General features: G+C 42.8%; 1 protein-coding gene across 1 annotated transcript in view; it reads right to left on the reverse strand.

Moving 5' to 3' along the window:
* Window positions 1-4,424: 4,424 nt before the first annotated feature.
* GAREM1 (GRB2 associated regulator of MAPK1 subtype 1) overlaps window positions 4,425-16,779 on the reverse strand; it is a 105,215-nt gene continuing 92,860 nt past the window's right edge. Inside the window, exons 5-6 of the mRNA XM_031066612.1 lie at window positions 13,323-13,489; window positions 4,425-9,853 (exon numbers count right to left, since the gene is read on the reverse strand). Of these exons, the coding sequence (XP_030922472.1) occupies window positions 8,941-9,853; window positions 13,323-13,489 (1,080 nt within the window). The 3' untranslated portion in view covers window positions 4,425-8,940. The remainder of the gene's footprint in view (window positions 9,854-13,322; window positions 13,490-16,779) is intronic.

The following is a 16,779-nucleotide window of genomic DNA, read 5'->3' on the forward strand; positions in this document are numbered from 1 at the left end:
CCTGTTCCCACTCCTGTGCCATGCCCTTTGCTTGGGGCTGATGCAAGGGAGGTGATGCCAGGCTGCAACCTCAGGCTGAGGTGCTGCAGCATGGCTTACATTTGTTCTTTTCCTATATGTCAGTCCTTTGTGTTTGGAGATGAAAGGTGCAGTGTGACAGAGAGGCCTCTCCTCCCTCCTTTAGAAACTGGTCCTCATCTCTGGTTTTCCACAGTTCAAACGCAAGGCTTTGAAAAAGATTTTTAAGCTGCATCTTGGATATGGAAATTCATGGCTTTGGGCCGGTTCATGATCAGGCCTAAAATTTCAAGCTTAAGATTAAGAACCTGCTGCCTGAATGTAATTCATTTCACTTGTGCTTTGCCTTTCTCTGTTTTTTTAAACAGCAGTGGGGTATTTTATAAGCATTACTTACCTGCTTTTATATGTGGATATCGGTGTACTTGATTCATTCAGGATTTGCAGGCATGGTGGAAGCCAAACTCTCTGCAGTGGAAGCTCAGGAGTTAAAGATCTCAGAGAAGGAGGAGGAGTGCAGATAGCAGCAGCAGATCAGGAAGAGGAGGAAGTTTGCCTGGACATGGCAGTAGGGGTCCACATGGGAAGAGATTTGGGCAGCCACCCACCCCTGCAACCACACCATCACCCATGGCAAGAGGCAGCCAGTCAGGCTCTGAAGATCAAAAGGTAGCAAAGGAGGGTGACAAAATGAAAGGATATGTTGGGTTGGGTTTGTAGGTGAAATTGGGAAACCTGGATTTGTACTGTTTATTGCTTTTAAAATTTGTATGCTTTTTATCCTTGGCCTGCCACGTTCCTTCTGGAGGCTCAGTTTCCAAGTCCTAGTTTTTAACATTGTACAAGGAGCTCAGATTGAATTGTATAAAATAAAAATGAACATTGTGGAATCTGTGAAATGACACTTCATTTTTCAGTAAACCAACTGTAGCAGAGAAAAATCAGAACACTAAACAATATTGGATTTATTTTTCTTTTTAATCAGGAAAGAAGAGTTATTGGAAGCCTTACTCAACAGGTAAGATAAAAAATGTTAAATATCGCTGCCTTTTATTAAAGGAATCAGAAGAGAAAAATGTCTCATCAATCAACAGTAAGGCAAGAGTAACTGCAGACCTACAAAGATGCAGAGGGAGCACTGTGCCCATCTCTATTGCAGTTTCACTGATTTGTTATGAAAGGAGAAATTTCAGAGCCATGAAAATCAAACACCTCTCCTATTAAGACATGCTGAGAGTTTTGGTTGCTTAGCCCGGAGAAGGCTCCAAGGTAACCTTAGTGCTGCCTTTTAACAGATAAAGGTACATCACAGGAAAGATGGAGAAAGGCTTTTAATCTGTGTCTGTAGCAAGAGGAGAAAATGCAGTGGTTTTAAACTGAAAGAGGGTAGATTAAGTTTGGACAGAAGGAAGACATTTCTAATGATGGGGCATTGGAACAAGTTGCCTGGAGAAGTTGTGGATCCCTTTAAGTAGGCAAGCCCAGGTTGGATGGGGTTTGGAGCAGCTTCGTCTAGTGGAAGGCAGGGGGTTGGATGAGATGATCGCAGAGCTGCAGTTAAATAAGATTAGCCAAGATATATGCAGTTCTTCAGGGCTCTGCCAGACATTCTGTCAGTTCTTACAGTGCTGACCTACTAGAGTTTCCTCCTGCTTTCTGCTTGCACTAATCCACTGGAAACCCAGCCCTGGAGACCTGCCTCGCTAACCCCCGTGTTCGTTAACAATAATTGTTGATTCTGTACAATGGAACAGCACCAGCACAATTAAAACAGTTCCTTCTCATGCCAAAGCTCTTGTGGGGTTGGCAGAGAGTCCTAATGAGGTCCCTGAACCCATCCATCACCCACAGCAGCCCCTCCAGCAGGTTCCATTCTCAGTGGCTGTGTGCCAGTCTGACACTGTGTGGCACGTACAAGTACTACAGCAACCACTGCCACACACGGCCAGGGGACATGTCCTTCCACCTCACTGCCAGCTCCTTAGCCTTGGCACCTTAGAAAAGTTTTCTCCTCATCCTAAAAAATGCCTCTATTTTTTTCCCTTTTATTCTCTTTCCTCCTATCCCAGACTCCCTGTGAGGAGTGGTTTTCATTTATTCCAAGCGTGTTTGGCAAGAGATTCCTTTTGTCCCACCCAGGAGTCAAGGGCCTTTTGAGGTCTCATTGAGCAATAAATAAATATTTGAGTTGTATTTCTGTTGTCCCGTTGTGGTGGCCTGGTTATCCATCTTGAGCTTTCCACCTTTGGAATCTGATGGAGAGAATGGCGAGAAGACACCTACTTCTCAAAGCCACTCTTCATGTCAGCTCTTCATTATGCCAAGTAAGAATGAATGTAAAATGATTTATCCTGGGGGGAAAGGAGAAATGCTGGATCCAGGCAGCTGAATAAAAATATAAATCCTGCCATCTTTCAACAAAAATTGATCTTCATTGAGTGAGACAATCACAGGAAAGAGAAAAGAATTCTACATACAGAGTACAATTAATAGTGAGTTTTTATGGAACTACCAGAGCTGCTGTTCCAACAGTCGCCATACAGGCAGAGGTAATGGTCAGCAAGGGAATCCCTAAAAATAATGCTGCCATAGAAGTGAGGCTGCTAGGGAAATGATCCAGCAGCACTGAGGGCCTAAGCAAAATCACCAAGGGCAAACTGCCCAAGCAGGACTGATTTTATGTTCTTTCTGCAATGGCAAATCCCATCATGCACTCACGGCACAGAAAAAGGGGAGAACACGGGAGCTTTGCCCAGGTTTGCAGCTTTGAGTCACTCAGTGCACAGGAGAGAGTGGTTGCATGTGACGTGTGCATCTGGTAACATAAAATGTGTTTATACCTGGGCAGCAGAGCGTGGTGTAGAGCGCCCCAAGCTAGTGACGACCTGAGCTAGCGCAGCCCTCTGCAACCAAGGACTTCAGGGATTAATCAGCGACGACATGAGACAGGATGTCAGGCTCTGTCAGCACCCCAGGTCCCACAGCAGCTCAAGGACTGCTTCAAGGAGCCCCAGTGAGAGGGAGGACATGGAATATACACACCTAACAGACCCAGGAGAGATCTAATTGATTGTATCACATCAAGAGAAGAAGCATGTCCAAGAGCATTAAGTTTGCACTTTCCAAAGAGAAGAGAGCTGTGGTTTCAGGTCCCAACACTGCCTCTATTTATTCATGTCTATAGGTAGCCATGGTGACTATTCAGGAGATTTGTGTCAGGCTTGGTGACTGCTATGCATAATATATATATATATATATAAATAATCTACCTGCCTGGTTTAGAACAGCACTTTCATTATAGGGAGATGGACATATTTTGATTTGGATACAGCCCTTCACTCCCCCTACATGCAGTGAATGCCATCCTGTATCCTGTAGATTTTTTTGCTCAGGCTGGACCCAACTGACCAGAGCATTCAAAAAATTAAGAATTTTTCTTTCCCTTCTTAGGAGAGGGGAGCTGAGATGTGCCCTAGACAGACCTGCTCATGGTGAATGAGATTTTTCTTAACTTGTGAAAGCAATTCTGCTTCTCTCTGTCCCTCCTCTCACCCCTCTGTGATGCACATCCTGCCTCCAGACACACTTCTTTCCTCTCCCAGGTGTGAGGGTCGGAGGCAAGTAAACCCCATCTGTCTCAAATCCAACAGCAACTACTGTGTCAGATTCTGCCCTGCTTTATATCTCATAAACATATATTAATGATTCCTTCGATAAACCCTCCCACAACTACTGCTGTGCTGTAGTAAACTTTCTCTTGACCTGGTATCAGCCAATGAAGCTTCAGCCCAAATGAATTTGGCACAGTAGCAACTTAGCTGCACAACACCTTGATGGTTGTAGAGTTGACCTTTCCCTCCATTGCCAATATCAAAGGAAGTGAGAACAGGCAATGTGCAGCCTTACAGCACAACATTGTTTTGTCTCTAATTTCCGCCCCAGCCAATAAATGCCTCAGAAACTTTCTGCAAAGCAGGAATATTTGCGCATGGTCTTGCACTTGAAAGCATATCCAAATTATAATGGAATGCTTTCCTCCAAAATAAAGATAATAGGGCTTGGGAAAATAATGTTTTAGGTGATGTCTACTAGAGACTGGCAAGCTGTCTGGCAACAAATTCTTTGGGGAAACACAGCTCAATACTCTTGCTGAAGGGGAATGAGTGAAATTACAAGACAGGGAAAAGTAACACGTCTTGAGAGGTTAAATGCAAAAGCCTGATTGCTCCTCTCAATTATCCCAATCTTACTTTGCGAAATTCACTATTTGAAAAGTGCTTATTTCGAAATTATACTGAGATGAGCAAGAGGATAAGTCAGTGAAATTACTAAATGAAAACCAACCCTTTTATATAATACATGCAACCCGACCAATTTAGTACAACAAAATCTGTACGCATTTGAAGTATCATGAAAATAGTGTCTTTAATATACAGTTTATATACTTACAATACGCAGTTTAAATTTGTTCATATACATTACAGGGATATTTATTTGCACCTGGTTTAAATAACAATCTGCCTCCAGCCTTTTACACAAAAGCCCAAAACAGCACAGAATTCCACAAAACCCATGCTTCGTTTTATAACGGAAATGTACTAAGCCAAAGTTTTGGGGCTTTTTCTTTTATTTTTTTCCCCAAGTGTTACTTTTTTGACGTACCCGAAGTGAATCTAAAGAGCTAAGAACAAACATATTTTTAATACAATTCAGAAGATTGTCCAAGACAAGAGAATCACTCTGCAGATTTTCACACTGAAAATTTGGTTATTACACACAAAAATTGTGAAGTCTGATACCAGGAGTTTAAGACATAACAAAATGGAGAGTCATTTATTGCTAGGTCTCAACAAGGGGCCTGCATTTCCCCACTGCCCTGCCATCCCTATAAATAAAAACGACAATCCCTCTTGCTTATTAGGATTTCATCTGTACCTTCTGGTTTGCATACAGGAATGCTGCAATTTCAGAGCATCAGAAAGAGGAGCCAGGAGAGCTGGGCTAAGCTGTAGTCCTCTCACAGGGCTGGTGTTTGGCTGTTAAGTACCATGGTGTGACCCCCTGCCTGGCCTGCAGGCAGAACTTGGCTGGCCTGTGCTACAGGCAGGCAACCCACTGGGAAGCACACAAGAAGCTGGTGCCAGCACAATTTGTTTTGTGGTGGGACAACCAAGAAGTTAATTCAAGATGAAAACATAAGAGAAAACAATTATTTATAGACAGGTTTGAAACACAACGCGTTTTCAGGCATCTTTGCTGTTTACGCTGTTTCTCTTGAAGCTGTTGTTAAGGAACAAAGTTCTTTTAAGTGGCAAGTAAACCTGTTCTATTAGAAAATACACAGTAAATTCTAACCCTTGCTTCTAGCTGAAAAGAACACTTCAAAATGTATTTCCCTTCTAATTTTGGATGGACCAAATGTTTTCTGTCTAAGTTTCTAGCCATCGGCAATTTTTACAATATGGCAAGAACAAGAATGCAAATATGCACTTTGAGTTGCTGTCAACACAGCTTTGGTTAGCCAGGCAGGCAGCAAGACAAAGAATCATCATCCCAGGCACACTGAGCACTTGAAAGAAACTAGCATTTCCCCTCAAGTTTCCTCTCCATTCCTTCCCTGCCCAATTCGGTGTCCACCTCCAGGAAAGCCTCCGTGCCAGAATCCAGCTTTCACTGCTGAAGGCAGCATCAGTCCTTGTGCCATGACAGTTGCATAGAAAGGATGTGGTTCCTGGTGCAGGACAGAGAGACAGCTCCATACAGAATGACATGACGTGTTTTTTGCTACCAAAACCCCCAGACAAACAAAACCCCCAAGGATAACACACAGCTCAGACACCGATAACCAAGTAAGAGCCAGAGGCCTTACATTTATTTAATCTGAGGAAAGAAATCCAAGGCTAGGACTGGCCTATTTTAGTGGGCTGCCTCGAAAATGTAAGTGATTTTAGGCCCACTCTGGCACAATGCTCAATGGTTACAGCTCTCAGGCCCCAAAGACAATCAACACAACTCCCATCAACATGGCTGGACTCCACTAGTGTCCAAAATCAGATTGGTTTTCCCCACTGCTGACCTCTGTGCTGTGCTTGGGAGTTGCCATTGAAAGGTAGCCCTTTCCATAACCTAGGATCCAAAGGCTGAGCCACAACACTCCACACACCCAGTCTGCTCATCACTCTGCTGATTTCACCAGAGCAGACACTTCAGTCCAGCTTGTGTACCACAGCAGGCAGATCGACACTGGAGCCATGTAATTCACAGAACACAAATGTTAGGAACACCTAAATCCCCAAAAACGGCTTGGAAAGTGAAGGCGATGAGTGGCTAAGGGCAAAAGAAAAAGTTAAATGCTAATACATATGCATAAAAGTAAGTAAGAAGTGCCAAGCAGAATGAGACAACTGGAAGGCCATCAATAGCAAGTCTGCAGTTAGAGGTTTTAGCTGTACTTTGGCACACAGGCTCAGCTTCTGCAATCAATGCACATTTCTAGGCCTTTCTGTGAGCCAGTTCTATTTTTGTTTATGCACATGGGATGTTAATATAGCACGGTCATGAATGCAATTTCCACCATTCTCTTTGCAAGAATAACCACTTCAAGCAGGTAAGCAGAGATAATCAAATTGGTATGAATCCACAGCCAAAGAAAACTATTTTCTCAAGGTGTTAATATTCTGGGGGGCTGTTAGCAATATTTAATGCTCATATTACCAAGATTGTAATATTTTCTTTTTTGTTTTTGAGATATTTTGGGGGTTTTTTACCTGGAATTAACAAGCTGAGCAGAACAATGTACCTGACATTAAAGATTTGGCCTGTTCATATTTGAACACTCATTTGACACAGTGAGGTTTAAAAGGCAGTTGGTTTCGACTTGCATGTGGTCAACAAGTATGCACATCTGAACAGTATCTGAATTTGCTCTAGTCTTATTTGAAGCAAAAAAAAAACTTTAGAATGCTAATTAAAAAGCATTTGGAGAAAGCTATTGATCTGTTGCTTAAAGTCAATACACTACAAAAAACAGGATTATAAACTCTTGGGGGATTTTCTATTGGGATATTTGTTGGCTCTACAATACCCACAACAACTGGGCTTTGCTTCCTAGTTGAGAACTGGTGGTTTGCGTTACTGGAAGACAAATAATGTATCTTGGCTTCGGCATGGCGACATGACATGAAATGTGTCCCAACAACAGAAAGCTCTATTTGCTACAAATAATTTTCAATGAGTCAATATGGTTGAGAGAACAGGCAACTCTAGCATTTTTGTCTCTGCTCTGTATTTTCTCTTGATGCTCCCAACTACATGCCCTACCAATGGAGATATTTTTTAATACATCAAAAAGGTAAGCAAGGCAAGTGATGGTGTTCTCTTGGCCAGGGCTCTGCTCAGCAGTAGGTGAAGGTAAAGTTGCTCTAGCATTCCTAGCTCTGATCACCTGAGGATCCTGGGCATGTGCACTGAGGAGGAAGTCTGTTTCCTGAGGACCTCCACAAATCCAGTATATAAAGGCAGGGGGATCCTGGGGTTATTCAGACACATTTCAGAGAGCTCTGTCAACTATAAGAAATCCACAAAGGATGATCAAAAGTTAATCCTACTCCTAGCCTTTTGAGCAGTTAAATTTGAGAGGTCTCCAGGGGCAGACTAATGCCCACTCACCATCTCTGTGCTCCCTTTTAACTGCTGCTTCCATGTGACATCTACTGCAGTGAGTTTTTGCAGCTGGGCAACTGAATTAGCACAGCCTTTGATGCTACAGCCCCTCCCACTTTGACACCCACATCCTCCTAGCCCACTGCAAACAAGACAGGTGAACTGAAAAGATCACAAGCATTTCCTGTGGCATGGCCCAAAAGCTCCCTCAGCCCATTCTCAGCAGCATGCCATGCTGTTTCTGATCCCTCCCACATTGCCAGAACTTTATTTCAAAGGCATGACACAGGAGCACTGTCACCTTCCCACACAGGTCTGACTGCAGGAAGAGGAGAGCAGACCAAGCACATTTTCAGACAATCAGAACAGCAGCAGAAGAAACACAAGGAGTTGTTACCTTTCACCACAGCATGGCTCCTGCAAGGGCTGTGCTAGCAGGCTGCTGCAGCAGGCAGGATCTGCTGAGAAAAGAGCCTGTGCACTGAATTGCTTTTCCCATGAGAAAGCTGCACGACCAGAAGTCATGCTATTTACTCCAGTCATCCAACTACAAAAGCAACTTTTGAAATCTACAGGTCATAAACTTTTAATTGGCCAGGGCAGAGTGGCTCAGTAGAAAATCCCCCTTCTCCCTCCCCTCTGGGCTACGAGCTAAGCTTGACTCTTGGTTTAGAAACATTTAACTCTTTTTTGCTCAAAGTAACATGGAAAATGCATCCACGTTACAGATAGTCAGGAAGATACTGTTAATAAAAATAATGCTGCAAGAATAGTGTATTAGTGGCACTTCACAGCAATTCTTAACATTTTCAGATGTAGTGTCAAAACCAATGCTTTTGTATGTCTGCAAGTCACAGCATGTTGCCAAATATTATGTGAACAGAAATAATCCCGTAAGAATTATCTTTTTTTGCAATTAACACAAAACTGTAAACTGGATTGGTGTGTGTCTTTCAGCATCAAATTGTTCAGTAATAAATATGACCAAGTCTTTACAGACTATGGAGTCAAAGTTCCCTTAGTGTCCTGTTTTTAGCAGCTGTTGAATGTTCAGGGATGCACAAAGGCACACCTCTGCAGATTCTCTACCTTTATTATTGACATAGAAAAAAAAACTCCATTCACCACTGAAAAATGTTTATCTGCATAGTAAGAATTTTTCTACTACTATTTACAAGAAGGATTTTTAGTGCAAAAAACCAGGAAGTGATGTATTAGCTCTAATGTATTGAGTACAGTTTCACTGAAAACTAGCCAGCATCACATCTTGGGCCGCCAGCCATTAATGAACTGTAGTATTTTCTTAACCTGCAATTTGCTTAGCTTGAAGTCTTCTGATAGGATTTCTTCTGTAAGCTGAACCAGTAAATTGCCATCGATCTTCTCTGTGACAAAAAATGATATGACATCTTCTGACAGACCAATAAACCTCAACGATTTAGACACTTCCTCTATCGAGAGTCCAGAAAGGTCAGTGGGTGGCTGCCAGGGAGAGCCATCCCCACAAGACCTTGGTGCTAACTGCAGGTGGAGGGGAGATGAGAAGTGGTAAGACACAGAGAATGTATCCTGCATGCCCTTTTTAGCCAGATACTGATCCTCCAAGACGGCTGGAGAGCCAGCTTTTGATTCCTCCTCGGCACCATCTATTTTCAGTGGTAAGGGACACATGTCTGTAACTGTCTTATCTTCGCTTGGCTTCGGTGCCCGAGGAGGTAAGGCAGGACACGAATGGCTCTGCTTTGTGTTGCTGACTCCCAGAGTTTTCTCATCAGTGCAGTCTAGAGAGTAACTTGCTGACTTTGGACAGCTGGAGATGGTGTTTGTGAACTCTGTTGGAGTCAGCGGGGAGTACCCTGTTGGGAGCTCACATCCATCGAAGTCAAAAGTCAAAGGTGCTGGACAGTTTCTCTTTGGCGTACCTGGAGTCTTCTGTCTGGGGTAACTGTAGCTCCTGCTTGGATCAAGCAGGAAATCACTCCTATTCAGGCCTTCAGCAGTTCCTGAAAAATGGTTTGGCCAAGATAACCTCGAAGGCAGAGCTTCAGCTGAGGGGCTTCCCAAAGGCATTGTGCTGTCAGGCTCTTTGGATTCAGTTTTCATCATGTTACATGGGTAGCAGGAAACAGGTGTGCTCTCAGTAGGGTTGGTGTTGTCGCTCTCTGTGACATTACTTAAGGAACAAAGCAGAAAGGATGTCGTTAGTAAGAAAAAAATTGGCATTTCAATAAACTCATAATTCATCTGATGGAAGGTGACCACCACAAGGAAAGAATCTTCTTTCCTCCAGCAGAACTTTTCACATTTGAATTAACATGCTTGAATTAATGTATTGACAACTCCTTCACCCCTTCTACAAGCCTGACAAGATGCTGATATACCCCAAAGCCCAGGTCTTGTTTATTCAAGCTCATAAGAAAGTTGATGCCTCAATTCAGTTCTGTTTCATCTCACAAAGTTTTTCACTGTTGAATTCCTGAGGGACACCACCATGGATAAGAAACAGTCTCACATACACTAGAAAGATGTACTAATCCAGCACTTTTCTATATATATACCACAGATGTGTCATGGTATGCAAAAGCTCATATGAGGGCAGGTCACCACTGCCCTAGGCCACGTGAACCAGTGCAGAGTATAGAGACACCGAGTGAGACAACGCTCATGGCCAAAGGAAGAGTTTTAGCTGGAAGGGTAAGCAGACCTGGCTGGTTGTGCCAATGTATCAGGCTTTAAGCTTACCCAGAGTAACCTGTTGGTGTGTCTGGATCTTTAAAAAGCTTTGATGCTAAACACTTGCTCTTCAAAGGCACCTAAAGAAAGTTACCCTGGATCCACTTCCAGGTGGTGAACTAAGCTCAGCCTGCCCAAGGGTACTGATGGTTTATATCCAGGTGCTCCCAAGAGATGGAGATGACAACAAAAGCACACAATCTGTTATCAAAAGCAAATGTTTGCTGATTTTATGCCACCTTCTAAAAGAAAATCTGAAAGATTGTGCTGATCTTTGGAATTTTGGCCAACTAAACCAGAACACTGGAAAACAATTAGCAGACTTATAAAATCCTTACTCAACACAACAGACAGAAACCAACAGCTGAAAAAAATTGTTTTAATGACTTGTCTCTCTCTCCTGAAAACTAACTACTCAAGTAAAAACTCAGTAGTCACCCCATGACAACTCAGTGAACACTGCTTCAGAATGGATCAAGCTATCAAAATGGATCAATGGAGCTATCAAAAAAACAGCACAGTTTTCAATGGATTGACACAAAATTACTTCCTTGTGTGCTTACAGTGGATCAGAGAGGTCAATCTGGACTTGCCCAGATCAAATACAGAGTGCAGATGTGTAAAAACAGTCCTAATCTACATCAATGGAAAATATCTGTCCCAACAAATACAGTTTCCCTCTTTCTAACCATCTCTCAGTCTCGATTTTGTGCCTTCCAAACTTTTCCTCTGTTTATGTCACTAATACAAGTCTGATAGGTAAAGCAGCTGGATGTTTTCAATACGAGACATAGAGTTTTGCCCCCTCAACAGGGATACACCATCAGCTAGTTATTTCTGGTTGCTTAAAGGCCAACTGGTGCATTGCACACAGTGCAAATCATTTTTCAAAAACCAAGTCATCAAGCTGAGACAATAGTCAGTCAGGTGTTGTAAACAACTAACAATGCAGAGCAATTAAATTGATTGATCCCGTTTCTGTTCTCTAATTCCATACTAGAACTGGAACATTTATTGCGTTCAAAGACTAAGGGAATTTCTGAAAACATTTTAACATTTTCAAAGTGCTTCCTTATGTGGCCTCCATTAAAATGAACTGCCTGGGACTCAGTGGGAAAGGATGCAAGACAAGCCTCAAATACAGCTGAAGTCAGGTATCAGGCATTTTTAGAGGCAGATAAGGACAAATAATACTGATTTTGTTTCTGTTTAAAATACTGTCTGTAACCCTTCATGATCCAGAAAACAAGTTTACTGATATAAATGGCAAAGCAATCTGGTTACTCTGCACAATGGCAATTTTCTAGTAGCTTCCTCTGCAGCACTAGGTCTGCTCTACCAAAATGGAGACACCTGGTCTGGACCCAGCTGGAGATGAATTTCATGCAAATACTGTGAAAATCAAGGCTTTCTTTTCATAGAATCACAGAATTATTTAGGTTGGAAAAGACCTCTAAGATCATCCATCCAACCATTAATCCAGCACTGCCAAGTCCACACTAAACCATGTCCCCAGGTGACACATCTATACTTTTTTTTGAACACTTCCAGGCATAGTGATTCCAACACTTCCCTGAGCAGCCTGTTCTAATGCTTGACAGCTTTTTCCAGGAAGAAATTTTTCCTAACATCCAATCTAAACCTCCCCTGGTGCAACTTGAGGCCTTTTCTTCTCATTCTATTGCTTGTTAGTTGGGAGAAAAGACTGACCCCCATCTCACTGTAACTTTCTGCATTCCTGAGAAACTTCACTTCTGTTTTCCTATTTTTTCCCTAGTTTTTGGAAGGCAGATGTATTCTTAGCTACAAAGAGAGAAAGCAGCATTTGGTGGGCCCCTAAAGCTGGGAGGTCTTGTGCTCAGCCTCCTGTGGAGTAGACCTTGACAGAACTACCCAACAGGCTTTCATAAAATAAGCAAGCAGCCTTGATTTAGAGTGATCATTGCCAGATCCACAACACTAAGCTGCAAATGTGCAGTATGACTTAGTAAGGCAATTTCAGCCTAAGTTATTATACCAACTGCATCCAGGCTAAAATTAATTCAGTGATGTTTTGGATGAATTTATAGCATCCACACAGGTAGCATTGTGTCATTGAAGGGGTACCAAAAATAATGGCAAGAAGACAACCAAGGCCAAAAGGAGGCGAGGCTTCAGAAGGTGAATATACTTTCTGAAGCTGAAGGAAAGACACTGTACCACTAAGAAAAGCTATGCAGCCACATAATTCAGAATTTACTGTCAACTTTCAGCTAGCCTGGGTGGATTATCTGGATTGTGGCTTGGGTTTGTGCTGAAGTGTGTTTGATGTGGAAGCTGTCTAGCCCCCCTCTGCTATACCTTACTTAGTACTCAGTGGTGTCTGCTGGTCTTTCTGTCCTCCATCACATCCACCCCGTATGTGTCCATACAGTTAGCACAACACATTTCTGGATTACCACACACTCTTTTTGTGTCCCTGATTATCAGAGCTGGCTGCACTGCATGCAGCACTGAAATCCCACCCAAAAACTAGCATTGAGGTGGTCTGGTTTGAAGATTCAAACCTTTCAAGAAACATGGAGAACTATACATGATCTCTTAACTTAGACCTCTTAGATCTCTTAGATCTTAGATCTTAACTTAGATCTCTTAACATAGACAGCCTATGTCACCTAAGAGTGATATTACCTCTAGCAATGCATGCACGTGTTTAATATAAATTGCTATGTCCTATCTAGTAAAATATAGTTTCTGCTGGAGCTTTTCTTCCTTTTCAATCTTTAACAACAACTTGACAGGTTAGCCCGTTTTACTGCAAGTCTGACACCACACTGTGCCTTAGAAACAAGTGCCTTCGAAAAGAACACTGCTAAATTTAACTTTCTCAGAAAGTGCTAGCACGGTGCTCCCACAGCTCAAACACATACATGTTGTGCAGTCCAGAAGAGTAGTAGGACAGCGTGGGGCTGGGAGAGCGGGTCTGCTGTCGAGCAGGCTTTGCTGTGCGAGGAGGGATGGAAGGACTGGTGGAGGATGGCTTTGAACTCCGTGGTGGCACCGGGGGAGCGTTGAGGAGCCTGCATTCCTCTTTTACCTGTACAAAAGAAGAACGTGTAAGCAAGCAGCAAGAAAATCTGGGCAACAGCAGCCTCAACCAGATGAAGCACATCTGGTTCTGCCTTATTCTTCGAAAGGAAATAATTAAAAAGGGAGGAGAAGGGAGAAATGAAAAAGTATACACATTTGCAACAGTGTGTATCTGTCAAGGAAGCCCAAAAGAACGCTTTGCCACTGGTAGAACTACCAGCAATCTTCTGTAGGGCACATTTCAGCAGTTTGATAGCCACTCATTTAAAAAGTAGCAGCAATGAAACTATGTAAAAGAACCTTCCAGTAACACAGAAAATCAGACAGACTGTTCCTGATATTATACATTTTGTAAGGAGCAATTCATTACACCTAAACTTCATTAGTGTTGTTCACTTAGATGTAATAAACCAAGCTTATGTAATGAAAAGATCTCAATATACTTTGATGTTTCTGGACTTACTTCACCAGTGATAGTCAGTCATTCAACTCTAAGATGATTCCCAGCCTCCTTCCCTCAGGAATAGTACATTTATCTCATATTTATCAGCTTCTGGATTCAAACTAGGAGCTTCAGTCCTTCTGTAGCTGCCAAAGCAGTGCAGGACAAGGCTGTCCAAAATGTACAAGTGGAAAGGTGTACACCCAGCCTACATGTCTGCTCTGTGCAGCCAGACAACCTCACAGCTTAAAACACACAGCTGTAGCACTGATCACCCAAAATTTACTGTGGTGTGCCTGTGTAGGAGCAAAATGTCAGGATCCATCCCCATAAAAAATATGATGGAATTAAGGACTTAATCTCATCAGGACATATTTGGGAGAGCAACTTTATTTAGTAGGGCTAGAGGTGAGAAGGCTGCTGAGAATTCGGCTGCCAGGCAGGATTTTTAACGATTCACCACCTGCCCCTGGGCAGGAGGAGACCTCTATGTTCTCTTTGTCCGAAACAGTCTTAGATGTGTCAGAAAAGGAAAATTATTTTTTGTGTTTGAAAGCTGAAGTTTATTTTTAAATTTTACAACAATGCAGAACTAAAAGTTATCTTAGCAGTTCTGCAACATGTAATTAGCAATTAAAGTGATTTAATTTATTTAAAAACAAAATAAATGTGGAACCTTTTGCAATCCACTTCAGTGGTTTCAAAATGCAACAACATATTTAGTTCTTTAGCGAAATGGAAAACTGGGGACTAGGACACTGTAGTACATTTTTTCCCTAATTCAAAACAAGTCAAAATTACAGGAAATGCCCGTCAGCATAAAACACTGAAATAAATCTTGTTCTAAGGGATCTTATTTGCTCTTTCAAGGAAAGGGGAAAAAATGAATCAATTTTATTCATGTTTGTTATTGAATTCAGGCATAAAATTCTTCAACCATTTTAATATTGTGCCCCAAAGATGCCTGAAGACTCTTTTCCCCCCCAAGTCAGAACAGGCAAAGTTAATAGTGAATGCTATTGAATATATATCCATGGGGTTATAGAGACCATTCAGGGGAGCTCTTGGAGCACAACAGATGGTCAAAGGCTTAAAGCTTTTCTTTCCTGGGAAGACTGAGGAATTCAAAGGTGCTGGCATAACAAACTATGCCAAACTCCCTTGCTTGACCCAGGTTGCAGATCAGAACGAAGCCACAAATGATACCTGTTTGCAGTCCCAATTGGTCCCTGTCACAAAACCACAATTACAGCTGCCACACACAGCCCCCAGGAAATCCAGCAGAGGAATAAAAAGGAGATATTTTGCAGATTAAACTGACAAGAGCAAGGGGAAGCTTTAGGAAAACCATGATCACTAGGTCCAAGAGAATGGCAATTAAATAAATGCAGGAGATGAGTGGAACAGCCATGGTGTGACAGGACAATGACCTCGATGGCTGCTGCTCTTAGCTGGAAATACTCTTTGCCCTGGAAGCACTAAATGTCACATGGCTGTCAGATACAGGTAAAAAGCACTTACACTGCACAACCTGTAACTTCTATTCAACACTGAGCTCTCTTATGCTCCAACCCTCCTTCCAATGGTGACCTGTTTCCAATGGCATGAGGTACTACATTGATTTTAAGACCTCTGCTCCTTTTCCCTGCTGCCAGCCCAAGCCCTGCCAGCGCACCTAGGCCCTGGGGTGCCACTGCTGAATCTGGGCATCACGGGTGCCCATTGCAGTGACCAGCTCTGAGGCTGCCTGGATAAAACCTGCCCTGTCACCAGCTTGGCTGTGAGTGTAACACAGAGCAGTTCCACACTCCTCACCCACAGGAGCCTGAGCTTCCGGCGCACTCCATTAGGGATGTGCTTTGTATCAATCAGGAAAACAGCTTCTGATCTTATGCAAATGAGTGTTCGGGGAATGAAGAAATTACTAATTTACAGGCCTTAATTCAGAGGTTATTCCCCCCTCCTCCGCCTTCTGCCATCACATTACTTTGATTTTCTGAAAGGTATTTAGAAAATACACATAATGTATCACAATGCTTCATCCTGCTGGAGAGAAGAAAACCAGAACAGCTTCTGAAATACCCAGATGTCCTTTCCCATCCTGCAAACAGCTCCTGGACACACATTTTAAATTTAGTGCAAAAATACAATTGCCAGCCAACCTTTACACAGAAATGCTATGAAATATCATTCTAGAGGGAGTGATGACTAAACCAGCAGCTCCTGAGATCTACTTACTCTATAAATACCTACATGGAAACCATGCAAACGTCTCCTCGGCCCCAGCCCACAGACGAATTCTGTAGGTCACTGATACTCACTCCAAAGCTGTTCCAGGAAGCCATAAAAGCAAGTCTAAATTATTATAATCTATGGAAATGTAGGTTTTTAGTTTTGTTTTATTTTTAATGGGGTTACACCCCCTGCCCACCTCTAAATTTCAGCTAATATCTTTAGCAGAAGTTATTTCTCCAAAATGGCTAGAAAGATACACTGAAATCACTGACAGCACTCACAGACTACCTCAGTAATGTAAGACACACATGACAAAATTGCACACTTTCCAAAATAACTCTAAAGGGCAACATACACATCTGCCCCAAGTGTCAGCCTGCTGTCTCCAAAAGGGACTCATGGGGACTCTCCACACTGATGCTGTGCAGGTGCTCCACAGCTCTCCCAGTGCCCACAGCTCAGGGTTAAGACCCTCATGTCTCAGGCATGACCCAGGCAGTCAGCACCCAGATGCCACAAGGGCTTCAGGGGCAGCCTTCCTCCCCCACCACCCACCCCCAACACTGCAGCACTCCTCTGACCCTGTGCAGGAGCAGCTCAGCTCACACAAATCAGCAGGA

The sequence above is a fragment of the Geospiza fortis genome, unplaced genomic scaffold, assembly GCF_000277835.1.
Source record: "Geospiza fortis unplaced genomic scaffold, GeoFor_1.0 scaffold53, whole genome shotgun sequence".
Classification (NCBI taxonomy): domain Eukaryota; kingdom Metazoa; phylum Chordata; class Aves; order Passeriformes; family Thraupidae; genus Geospiza; species Geospiza fortis.